The sequence below is a fragment of the Phyllobates terribilis genome, unplaced genomic scaffold (assembly GCF_046119375.1).
Source record: "Phyllobates terribilis strain yellow unplaced genomic scaffold, ASM4611937v1 Scaffold_3__8_contigs__length_932513732, whole genome shotgun sequence".
NCBI lineage: Eukaryota > Metazoa > Chordata > Amphibia > Anura > Dendrobatidae > Phyllobates > Phyllobates terribilis.
In genome coordinates, this window is record NW_027362763.1 from 390911096 (window position 1) to 390924891 (window position 13796).

Genomic DNA, 13796 nt, shown 5'->3' on the forward strand with positions numbered 1-13796 from the left:
GTCAAGCACTTTTCCAAGTGATGCTAAAATCGCTTGGAAAAGCGCTTGATAACCCGCATGCAGAAATGAATGCAAAGACGCTTGACAAACGCTACTACCTGGTGGGAAAAACGCATGTAAAAAACGAATGCGTTTTTCCTGCCAGGGAGAAGCGTAAAAAATATGCAGCATTTCTGCATCATGGGCACATAGCCTTATAATATATTTAAAAAACCTTTAATGTTAATTGTTAACTTCTGTGATTATAGTCTATACTACCAAAGGTACTTGGATATCCCTCCTGATTATTGATCTCATGTTGTCACGGAGATACCGCGTCAGAGTGGGGTCAGACGATCGCAGCATCTGGAGATACATACACATGCGGTAGTTAGAAGTAGAACGGTTTCACTGTCCTATTAGCAGCTCTGGCTTTCTTTGCTCTGGATCTCCAAGGGTTAAATTGCTTAGTTGGCCTCCTAGAGTTCTCTGTCTTGGGTTTTATCAGCTGTTCTGAGTTCATTACTCCCATCAAGTATAAGAACCCTCCTCAAGTCAATGAAAGGGAGGGATTCCAGCTTTTTAGGTATAGCAAACAGATTTTTAATCCATAAAATTAGCTCCCATAGTCACAGAGCTCTGATAAAGAATGCAGGTTGGAGCGTTCGAAACGCGTTGCTATTCCTTCTGTGACTATGGAAGCTAATTTTATGGAATAAAAATCTGTTTGCTATACCTAAGAAGCTTGAATCCCTCCCTTTCATTAATTTGAATTTGTACAACAAGAAGTTCCTCGTAATTCCGTGATTCAGGGCGCCTGAGTCAGGGTGAGCTGGTGCCTTTTCTATTTTGCAATAAGAACCCACCTCCTTGCTTCTGACCTTGCCAGTGATAGTACCACTCCCTGGTTTGGAGTTAAAGGAGAGAGTTCAGTGTTTGGTGTAGGCTGTTAGACAGTTTTTCAGGAGATTGCTGCTTGGAATTGGTTTGCATGTTTATCCTTATCCTCTCTCATTTGGTTTCTTCCTTCCTATTCCTCCTGTTTCCCACACTGTTGTTTTGTGCATGTATTTGTATGATTAGTTTTCTTTTATCCCTGTCTGTTGACCCCCTGTCTGTCTGGTTAGTGTTTGCCTATACACTTCGGCCTCACACCTCCCTGGGTGGGAGAGAGAATAGATAAGGGTAAGATAGGAGCATAGCAAGGTACAAGACCCTGGCGTCTTCACCATCAGAAGTAATCAAGGGACAGGGATAGTCTAGGGTGCCCCTAGTTCGAGGGATTGGGTAGGTGCCCACAGTCCCTAGTCATTACGTGATATGTCTTACATTGTATGGTGTACTAAATTAAGTGCACAGCAACATAGACAAACATTGGAAGTAGTAGAATAAGTCATAGTAAAAAATTTAGTGATTAGAAACATATAACTGTTATAGGATAGCACCTTTGTCTTAAAATCAGATCTGAAAGATCTGTATTGGTCAAATACTGCTAAAGAGAAGTTGAAATATCTAGGAGTAGCAACAGCTTAGCTATAAAATAGTAGATCAAACGAAGTTACATAGTAGGTTTGTTTTTTGTGTAAAAGCCTTTATTATGAGAAAAAAATGCATATGCTTTGTGGCATCAATCAATAAAGAATTCCTAACTGGCTCTGGAAGTGCAGTTAGTTTAAGAACATGTTAAATAAAATGTCTAACTTTCTATGGATGGGCAACTGCACACAAAGCCTATGATCATCATGCACAATGCTAGGCATTGGCTGAAGTGGTGTGAAGAGTATCACTACTAAAATCTGGAGCATGGAAATGTGCTCTATGGAGTGAAAAATCACGTAAATATGCTGGTATTGCAATGGAAATAACAGTGTTGAGTATAAGCTCCATATTTCTAGTGAAAGGTAATGTCAATGCTGTAGCATAGAATGGTATTTTAGACAATTGAATGCTATGGCATTTCAGGTTATGAGAGGTCTGATACTAAAGAGGTTGCAAGTTTATTAATAATCTATGTGAAAATTATGCAATTCAGCACTAACTGGTTGAAGACGTAAGAAAATATTCATGTTTTTAATAACGTCAGACACTGTGTAGATGGAGTGTTCCCAACTTTACTATGGGTTTAGTAAATTGTCTATCTCATGGACAGCACTATTGGCTCAGTGGTTATAAATATTGTCTTGCAGTGCTGGGGTTCATTTCCCACCAAGGACGACATCTGCATAGAGTTTATTTATTTTCCCTGTGTTACTCTGTTTTCCTTCCACATTCCAAAGACATATTGATAGGAAATTTAGATTTCGAGCTCCAATGGGTGACAGTGCTGAAGAATATATTGGTGCTATGTAAGCAAACATAATACATAAATAATAACTTCCAAAAGGGACATTTGCCATTCTGAAATCCTTAATTGCAACACTGAATGGGAGAAGATGGGCCATATTCTATCAGCAATACTAAAGTTTTTAAGATACTTTTCTTTGTATTTTCCTTCTGTTAAGTATCTGAAAATAGGCATATATTTACAAAATTTTGCCAGAGTGAAGGAATGCTTTAAAATAACAAATGAGTAATGTTTCTCCTTATAGAGAGCGCCATTCCTGGTATGTCAGTTTAAGGAGGCTTATAAGCCATGCAATTCTCTTCTGGGAAATTAAATATGCAAATTATCTCTTCAGAGAGGAAGAGGACTAGAACTCTAGTGCCACCTATTAGAAATAGCAATTCTAAACGTCAATATCGACCCTTTAACGAGCCTTGCCACATGACTTAGGATGAAATATTCTGGTTTGGTTTTTATCCTAAGTCTTATGGCGAGGTTGGTTAAAAGGTCGATATTGACTTTTACAATTGCTATTTCCACTAGGTGGCACTAGAGTTCTAGCTCTCTTTCTTTCTGAAGAGGCCATTTGCATATTAAAGAACCTTTATTCACTTGTTAAATCTGCAGCCAGTATAAAGCTTCCAGATTTCACAGTTAGTCTTTATTTACTCGACATCCCTTTTTACCCCTATTACAGCTGCAGCCAATCACTGGCCCTAGCAGTCTAGTGTCATACAGATTAGAAGCCAGTGACTGGCTGCATTCTTCATATGGGGTAGACAGGACAACGTCTCTGCAACAAAGTAAACAAAGACCACCAGGAAGCGCCAAATGACAGGCAATTTAACAGTTGTTATCTCATACTATTGCATCCTTCAGGTCAAATTTAAGCCTTAAAACTGATTTCAAGTACAGGGGTTTTCTCACACAAATGTTGATTATACTTTGTTACTTGGTTCCACCTTGCTTTTTAATTATAGTTAGCAGCCAACTATGCAGCCTCAGAAAAATAGCTGAACAGACCCAACAGGAGCCTAAAAATTTGTTCCTTTATCATTGCTCAGGGATCCAACAAAAAACAATAATTTGATTGTCAGTGATTGCATCATTTAGAATTACATAAAAGTCATCAGTTGTCAGCAGCACATCTCATTGTTTAATCTTAGGATAACAATGTGAAGTGTTTTGAATGAACGATCGTACAAATGATCATTTGTAAGGAAACCTTCACTGTGATTGAAACATCTCAAGTAAAGTTTTTTTTTTACATAAATATAGATACCAAAATGTACATTTAAGAAAGCAAGCTCTTATCTACTTGCCTTATCATTGATTTAAACTTATTGCTCGAAATATAGTGCCTATGATGCTTTCCCATCACCAATGCATCATAAGGGGGGGTTGAATGGGAATAACATATTAATGGCTTATCCTTATGAGATTGATGTGAGCCTGAGACATACCACCCCACCAATCAGCTGATGTCTGCTATGACATTGGCCAGATCTAAGCAGTGTAAGGAGCAGAACTCCCATCTCCATATATTGTTTAGTGACTGCCCAGTACTGCAGTTTATTTCCCATTGACTTGAATCAAGAGCCCTGGAAGCAAATGGGTTAACCTGCGCTGCCTTTGAAGGATGATAAGGAGTCACGGATCCAATTCTGCAGTTTATTGGTCAACGCGTATCGAAGTTTCCAACTTCTTCAGTGGTTTTGTCCTGATGAAGAAGTTTGAAACTTCGAAACGCGTTGACCAATAAACGGCAGAATTTGATCCTTGACTCCTTATCATCCTTCAACGGCAGCGCAGGTTAACCCATTTGCTTCCAGGGCTCTTGATTCCTTCTTCGTGGGTGTGCTGCAGCCTAAGTCCTGTTCAGTGGTTGTGTGCACACAACCCAATCAGGTGAGCATGACAGTGCATATTCCTTTCCAAACATACACCCAGATAAGACCCTATTGCGCTCTTTGTCCTTTCCAGGTTTTCCTCTTTTATTGACTTAAATATGGGGGTGCTGGGTGTCAAACACCCACCAATCTCAAATATATGACCTATTCTACAGTATACAATCCATACATTAGTCCAACACAACCCCTTTAAGTCATATTCATACTCATACCAATCAGTCTTTATGCAGAAACAATCCCTTAAACATGATAAGTTGTAATTGATCATGAAAAAAGTTAACAAAATACTGACATATTTTGTTCATAGTGAATTAAGTGTGCCTTTAGAAAATTAAGATTTTTATTTGTAGCCAGTATCAGGATAATGTAAGATAACATAGTAATTTATGATACAATAAATGCAGTGTGAATGATAACTTTGGTTGAGTACAATGTTGGTTACGGTTTATGCAAAGCAAGGATTTGTTATATCTGCAATGTGACTCATAGAAACAAACATAGCCACAAGCTTTTCTTGGAATATTCCATGTGTGACATCATTTACCTTTCTAATCAGTGTTGCTGATAATGATTTCCTGATGGTTGTGGGAAGCTGTAAATGTTAGTCATGCCACCAGATGTCTAAGCAAATATTCAGCCTGCTCCCAGTAACTTCCCTTGAAAACAATACACAAAACAGCATTTTAATGTAGGATGTAGACAACGCTATTGCATGAAGCCAAGTGGCTGAAAAATATGTTGACAATTTGAAAAAAAAAATAGAATAGAAAAAGTGATGTTCATATTTTGTTATTAAATGACAAAGAATATGAAAGTATTTGAAATGGAACCTAAGGTATTTTTTTAGAATCAAAATGGATCTACTACTATCATTTCGCATATCACAGCCATTAGAAAGATAGTCCCATAATAATAATGCGGTCGTCCAATTCATCTACATAGTGCATGTAGAAAAAAACTAGACGGCTATAGTATAGTACCAGCTATACATGTGGGTAGGCAAATCAGTGATGAGTGTAGAATTAATGGAACTCTTTCACCCATTTGTTTCATCCCCACGGAGTGTATGACACACTGAATTCTGACCAATATGGGTCAATATTAGACAGCTGGACACCACTACCCATGGATATAGTAAGTGCATAAGATCTCCCCTGAAGACCAATTACAGGAGAAATGCGTCGGACGGCATGTAGGATGATTGTAGGGCAAACCAGGCAGGTTTAGCTGTGGACTGCCCTTTAAGGGCAGGAGTCGTTTGGGGCAATAGGGCTAGGCCAGGTGCTGCCTTTCTCTGATCAGATGTGGATCTTGTAAGCGACATCTTAAGAGAAGAACCTCATACACTCCATGTGGATGAAACAAATGGGTGAGAGTGTTCCATTAATTCTACACTCATCATTGATATGCCAACCACATGTATATCTGGTATTATACTATAGCCGTCTAGTTTTTTTCTACATGCACTATGCACATGAATATTGAGCCTGGTGCTAAGTGATTGAGACTTCTTTTGACTCAGTGTCCACCATTGTGGTCCTGAAGTTGGTACCCGTTAACTGGGAACAGAGGGGTATTTTAACTTTAGTATGTGATAATGTGTCTTTTTTATCTAATATTATTAAAAGCTAAGTTTTATTATACTCACTATTGCTGCTATTTCAGAGTTTGACTAAGTGAAGTATATAGGAGATTGTATCCGCATTTATGGCCCGGTGCCCTCTGTAGTAGATGTGTTTTGCTGTATTTCATTAACATCCATTGATGCCACAGGTTGCACACTACTAAGCTTAGCTCTATCCTTTATAAAATATATAAACATGAAAAATTATCTTAGACTGTATTATATATTATTCATTCAGTTAAGAAATAAGAGCTATTTGATACGACATATGGTAAGAAAAATTCTAAAGTTAAAGTAGCGTAAAAGTTACATTGAAAGGAAGTTGATGATTCAGGAGTTCTGATTAGCGTCTAAGAATAGAGAAGCTCATTACAAATGAAAGTGACAAATAGGAAAGTGACAACATCATTAAGCATAGGCTGCTCTACTCATAGATTTTAAATAATCATTATCAAGTCTCTCACGGCGATGACACTTTGCAATGCTGAATTCAGTTAACAGCTCAAGTGACGTGCTCTCCTACAACACCAAGATTTATTAAAAAAGTGCTCCTGTATCCTCATGTAATTCATTTAAATAGGTTCCAACCCATATCGGACACACATACCAGACCCTAAATCAGCCATCAGACTACTGACCAAAAAAAACAAAACACCCCCTCACCCGATATTTACTTATTTTTCCTCGTTTCAACCTTTCCTCCATGATGCAACATGCCAATTTTCTTTGTAACAAATTCTATGTATCCGTATGAGAAAATCATCCAAGGGATAGATAATCAATATTGTATGCCCAGACAACTCCTTTAAAAGGGACTAAAAGAACAAAATTAAAATAAAAAGTTTTTTCAAAATGTTAAAAATAATTGAAAAATAGTAACATTCACCCCTCTTTCCCTCCAGTAAAAATAAAGAATAAAAAAAACACATTTAGTATTGTTATGCCCGTAAAAGTCTGAGCTGTCAAAATGTAATATTAATTAACCCAGTAACCTCAGTAAACACCATAACGAGAAGAAAAATAATAACGCCAGAATTTTTCATTCACCACAACTCCCTAAAAAATACAATTAAACGTGATCAAAGGATCACATGGACCTGAAAATGTTATCAATAAAAACGTCAACTTGCCACTGAAAAAACAAGCTGTCACACAGCTTCATTGATGGAAAAGTAAAAATTTGGGAAAAATTTGACAGCTTTCAGAAAATGGTGACAAACCAAAATCGTTTTTTTTATAAAATTTTGAATTTTTTTCACCACTTAGTTAAGAAAATGTGCAAGTGTCATCTTAACTGTAATAACCTGGAGAATCAGATTTCTAAGTAATTTTTATCACAGAATGAAAACCATAAAAGAAAACTCTCCAAAAAACATGATGGAATTGCATATTTTTCATCATTTCACCCCAAATTTAACAATGTTTTTCCCTTTTTCAGTACATTGCCTGGTAAAATGAATGGTGTCATTCAAAACTACAACTCGCCCCGCAATAAACAAGCTCTCATATATCTGTGTCGACTGAAAATATAAAAATATCTTGGCTTTTAGAAAAAGAGGAGGAGTAAAAATAAGAGCACAAAAATGAAAAATTGCCCAAATGTGATGGCGTTAAAAAAGATGGCATTAAAAAAAAAGTCTAACCCTCTGTATCAGGAATTCTAGCTACTGCTTGTATGGTCTTTCATGCTAACAATGAATTTTTTGTATAAACGTCTGTATAACCTTTGAAATAACCGAACACAAAAGTCATTTCTTTGGGTGATTTACTGTGTTTTTACTATTTTCAATACTTTAAGTGTTAAACAACACAGCAATTCCTAGCTGTCATGTGTCTAATATAGTAATTCTAACTTTGCACTTTTTTCTTCAGGGTATTTGCACCATGACCACAGCCTTCCTACACTTCTTCTTCCTTGCGTCTTTCTGCTGGGTTTTGACAGAAGCCTGGCAGTCATACATGGCCGTCACCGGGAAAATTAGAACAAGAGTTATAAGAAAACGGTTTCTGTGCCTCGGTTGGGGTATGTTTCAAGACAGAGTGAAAAATAACTCAATGCTTATCTTTTCCATTTTGTGTCTCATGTGTACTGTTAAATACAAGGAAGATAATTCACTTTAAAATGATATTGTGGCGCCCAAAGCACACAGGCCGTTTTGTGGTTTTATATGATGCAAACACCGTGTGTAACATAAATGTTCTATATACTTCTCTTTGTTACACAGTCTACACACTAAATTGTATACAACTGGGCCATGTTTGAATTATCATTCTGTCATTGAGCAGCTAAAATGTGATTATTTATTATGTATCAAATTATAGTGGTAGTAATAATGAATTATTCCACAATGAAATGTGTGGGTAAGACATCATATTTATTGTGCATTACCTGTCAAGATAGGATTAGTCATGTGCAGAACACACTGCTAAGACGTTTATGGCGCTATACATTATAGTGGCAAGTGTACATGAGAAGTAATCTTCTGTACTATTCATGTATATATAAGTCAAATATTATCTGCACGAAGGTCGTATAATCTATTGTAATCAACTTTAAGGAAAGACATATCCATCAATTTTTTTGACAATCTCCCTGATTTTCAATACAATTTGTCCTTCTGTCAACAACAGGCTGCTTTTGTATTCCATCATTAAAAAATGTTTTCGGCGGAGCTGTAAGCCGCGAATGCTCCGCTGTCTTCACTTCTTCATCAGACGTCAATCTTCGTCCTTCCTTATAAGGCTTCTTTCATGGGGTCCAAATACATGATTAACCAGTGGGTCAAGATTAGGATGCTCCCTGTTGTCATCAGTCGTGAACATGGACGGGCATCCACTTCCTTGACCTTCTTTATGCACTAAAGCTATGTGCCCACGATGCAGAAATGCTCCGGATTTTTTCCAGAGCATTTCTGCATCTCCCTGGCAGAAAAAAACGCATGCGGATTGTACAAGCGGATTGTACATGCAGATTGTACATGTGGATTGTACATGCGGATTGTACATGCGTTTTTCCTGCCAGGGACATGCGGAAGTGAAGCGCTCTTCACATGCATTTCCGCATGCGGGTTGACAAGCGCTTTCCAAGCGATTTTAGCATCACTTGGAAAGGTCTTGTCATCTTGGTCACACTATCTAAATCCATGCAACCGGCATGGATTTATATTGTGTGACCGGAAGAATGGTAAAAAATAAATATATGCTTACCTTCTGATGGCCCCCGGTGTCTTTATCCAATGCGTCTCGGCTTGCCGGCAGCTCGCGACGTCAGCGGTCGCGTGACCCGTCACATGACTAAATGACATCATGGCAGGTTCTTGAGTCCACCGCGAGCTGCCGGCAAGCCGAGACAAGGACACCGGGGGCCATCAGAAGGTAAGTATAATGTATATTTTTTATTTTATTCTTTTTTATTACAGGTACTATGGTAACCGGGTCTGGAGGAGAGTCTCCTCTTCTCCAAACCCTGGTACCATCCGCACATTGAAACGCATGGAATCCGCATGTACAGATTCAGTGATGCGGATTCCATGCGTTCCAATGCAAGTCAATGGCGGTGAAAATGCAGCGCTTCCGCAAAATAATTGGTAGTGCTGCGGATTTTTCCACAATGATAATCCGCAGCGGAAGTTTCCGCAGCATGTGCACAACACATGCAGATTATCATTGGGGAACATGGGAGATCTTCTACCAAGCGTTTGTTAAGCGTTTTTGCCGCGGAATTGCCGCTGCGGAAATGCTTAAAAACGCATCATGGGCACACAGCCTAATACACACTTCTTTGAAACAAAACACTTTCGCTATACTGTGCACAAAGTCTTTGATAACTATCAGCACCAGACCACAAAATTAATGAATCATTGACCACTGTTCTTCTTTCATGCAAATCAAAAGTGGGGCAGCCATTATTTTTAGCACCACAATCACAAATGTACTGACGCTTTGCATTCAAACCTGCACAGCAGTGACTGGGGTGACTGCAACTTCATGACTGCGACTTGCAGAAAGAGCTGATGAGACGATGCGGTCTACAGAAGTTTTAATATTAACACTATCTATCTATCTATCTATCTATCTATCTATCTATCTATCTATCTATCTATCATATCTATCTATCTATCTATCATCTATCTATCTATCTACTGTATCTATCTATCTATCTATCATATCTGTCTATCATATATCTACTATTTCTATCTATCCATCTATCTATCTGTCATCTATCTATCTATCTATATATCTCCCTATCATCTTTATATTTGTCTTTCTATCTATGGTTGGTTTTATGGTTAACATTGTGAAAACAGTTTTGTGTAGTATGAATCATTCATTTATGCGCTGTATGCCAGTTTATTTTTTTTCTTTATTCCAAGTCTCCAGGTGCTGAATTGTTCTTTTCAACCATAAAACCTTCCTGAATTTTCTATTTTTCCACTTTTGTACTTTTAAACAAATAGAAAAACTGCAAGTTCCACGACATAATGGGGAACTACAATATCATTCCGACCTGCTGATTTTATTGATTACATCACATTGTGCTCGAATAAATGTGCTAGATTTTCTGGTAAAATGCGGTTCAAGGTCAATATACTTCCCTTTTCCAAAGAAAAAGATGAAAAACAGCATCCAAAAAAAGGATTAACGACATGCATAAACAAATCATTTATCCATAATTATAATCCATAATGATGACATATATCTAATGGATACAGAACCAAAGAAACAAGAACCGCATCTTAGGAAAAAGAACACGTCTGCAAGTCTAGTTTACATATTAATCCCTGTGACAAAAAAAAAGATAACAGTTGTAACCTAGCAACCTCTGTGTAATTTATCCACCGCTGAAATCTAACAGCATTTGAAAAATATACTGCGCGATAAATTATTCATTTCTGGCAAATAGATGACCACATCTGCACGGCTCATATATCATTTAATACAGTGCATTGTGTAGCTGGATCATTATTAAAAATGCATTTGTAACCAATTCATATGCATGCAGAACAATTTACATTATCATTCATGGAATAATCCAATATTCAACTATGGAAAGGCCAACAACTGATTGCTTCCAATAAGCTGACAAGTCCAAATGTGCATTTATCCATTTCTGATTTGTCGTCAAAGTTCCAAGCAGAATCATTTTGGGTAGAGTTTGAAACAGAGACCAGAACCACTTTTGTAGACTGGCACTAAAGCTTTTACCTCTATGCCCCCGAATGAATGAGTATTCTAGGAAGATATTTTAATTATAAAAAAATGTCCTCGTTCTCTAGCCATATTTAACCCCTTCCTACTGGAGCCATTTTTTGTTTTTGCATTGATATATTTTCCTCCCCTTCTTCCAAGAGCCCACCAAATTTTTTCTTTATTCAAAATAGCCATAACAATGCTTGTTTTGAGTGAGGGGGTTAAGTTGTCGTTTGTAATGACACCAATCATTATACTATATAATATTAAAAATGTAGGAAAAATTGTGAAAAAAGACACAATTCAGCCATTGTTTTTGGGTTTCCTTTTTAAATAATTTAATTTGCAACAAAAATGGCCTAATGGTCCATATAATTACGGAGATGACAAACTTGTATAAGTCTTAAAAGTTTACTTGTTCTAAAAAAATCTGATTTTTTTTTTTAAAATATTGGTTTGTGTGGCCATTTACTGAGACCAACACCTTTTTTTTATTATTTTTCCATCTATGGAGCTATAACAAAGGCTTGTTTTTGTGTAGTGAGCTGTAGTTTTTATTGGCTCAATTTTAGATATTTTAGGTAAGATATTTTTATCACTTTCTATTGCATTTTTTGAGGGAAGTGCAGCGACCAAAAGACAGTAGTTTTGGCATTTTTATCTTTTTATAATTATGATGTTGACCGTCCATAAGGGTTAAATTTTGATAGATCAGACTTTTACAAATGCAGCAATACTAAATAGGGTTGTTGTTTTTTTAAAGGGGAGTTTATTCAGTATTTTGAGCATATGTTTTAATAATTTTTTTAAATATTTTTTAAGTTCTACATAGGGAATGGAACTTGCTTCTTTGCTTACACAAAATATTGGCACAATTATTGTTCTTCTATGAAGCCCAAGCGCAGCCCTAGCTTCAAAGGAGCATCAGGATGGTAGTGATGGGGGCCTTGCATCGTGGGTGGTTGATGGATGCCATTAGACCCCTTTCCCCCTGATCAAGCCACTTAAATGCTGATGTGAGACATTGATAGTTGCATCTAATTGACTAAACAGCAGTGATCAGAACATGCATGCCTAGTGTACACCTAAAGTATCGCTTGCCAGATACAGTATATGCGTATACTGAGCGTCCGTTATCCTTTTGGCATACGTATGCCTGTTATATACATGTCAGTATACCTTTATCTTAAGTAAGTTTAATGTAAAGTCAATGTTTTTCGATACAACTGAACCCAAAAAGAGTGCAACAAATGTTAACTCGATAAAGCTCAAGACATACCATACCATATGTACCATAATGCAGCATGATGCAGCAAACCTTATCGCGTCATTTAATACAGCATTAGTCATGTGTGCTTCATTGTGATATGATGAATAAAGTGTCAAGTTAACCACTGCAGAAAATTAACTTTTTGGTTTCTATTCTAGTCAATTGTAAGAGTTTGCAGTGCAACAGTAGCCAATATATTTGGGATAAGTTAGAAAGTATTAAAAGGCTGTCACCTTTCGGAAAACTTTATGCCGTATGCTGAGTTATCTATAAATAAGAGAACAGTATCATTCACCCACTCCCAGTCCAGCGTTGGCTCTCAGCCACTGCCCCAGTCTTTGCTTTTTGGCCGCAGTGGTGACATCTCGACAGCTCTGCAGGTAATCACTGTGATCAGCGGCTTGTGCTTTCTACACGTGCTGATTTTTGTGACTTGATGTGACGTGATGTAACCAATGCAGCCAAGCAACAGATACCGGGGCAGTGGCATAGAGCCATCATTGGCCATGCTGAGAGTAAGTAATACTCAAGTTGCTATTTTTGTAACTAATACGTTTTCTGAAAGGAAACAAACCCTTTAACTGTTTTCCTGGAATCTAGGCCAATATGTCTAATTCACTTGCTCTGGTTAGTTAAATTGTACTTTTTGCAGAAGTTAAGTTTATAATACTTTGATTTTAACCTATATTTATCAATAATAGTACATTTTTTATTGCCTTCAGGTTTACCAGCATTGGTCGTAGCTATATCAATGGGTTTTACCAAAGCAAAGGGATATGGAACTCCCCATTAGTAAGTTACTTGACCCTTTGAAAAATATGGGTTGTTGTGTTCTGTTGATATAAATTTACTTTTTAACCACTGTTAGTTTATTAGTACATTACCTTGGAGTTCGTTTCATTTTCCAAGTGTAGCATCTTGTTATCTTTTCTATACGTAGTGAACACCTTTACAACAATTATTTTTCTTACTCCATTGTATGAAAAATATAAAGAAAAATGTTACAGATTATCTCCATTAAAAATATCCTCTAGCGCCATTACTCATATGTGTCCATGGTAAAGACTGCAAGCCAACTTTGTGCAGCCTGATTCCCCCCCCTTTTTATCTATTGTCATCCCCCCTTATCTGTCCATAATTTTTGCTAATGTATATTTTTTGGCGCTCACTAGCTCCCACATAATTGCATTATTTCTACATGATATTACTTGAAAAAGTTCATTGGTTTTATCTAGAGCATTACCAAAACCAAATGTTGCCTAAAGAGTATCTGCTCTGGACATAACGTAAGATCATCACTACTTATCTTTCTAAACAAAACATATATAATAGATTAATGAAACCAATACTTTAGCCAGTTTTGACAAGAACATGGCAGATAATGGATTGTGGTTAGAATTAAGCTATTTATGGCTTCCTCAGGAGAGAAGTGAATGATTCTGTTCAAAGCAAGCGCTCATTAATCACGTAAAACATCTTCCATCATGGTCTTATATAAAA

At 37.0% G+C, this 13796-nt stretch overlaps 1 protein-coding gene across 6 annotated transcripts in view; it reads left to right on the forward strand.

Moving 5' to 3' along the window:
• The window catches only part of ADGRB3 (adhesion G protein-coupled receptor B3), a 1321417-nt gene that overhangs the window by 1195184 nt on the left and 112437 nt on the right, over positions 1–13796 (forward strand). For all 6 annotated transcript variants that reach the window (XM_073675497.1, XM_073675498.1, XM_073675494.1 and 3 more), the window contains 2 exons: positions 7709–7859; positions 13019–13088. In XM_073675497.1, the coding sequence (XP_073531598.1) occupies positions 7709–7859; positions 13019–13088 (221 nt within the window). The remainder of the gene's footprint in view (positions 1–7708; positions 7860–13018; positions 13089–13796) is intronic.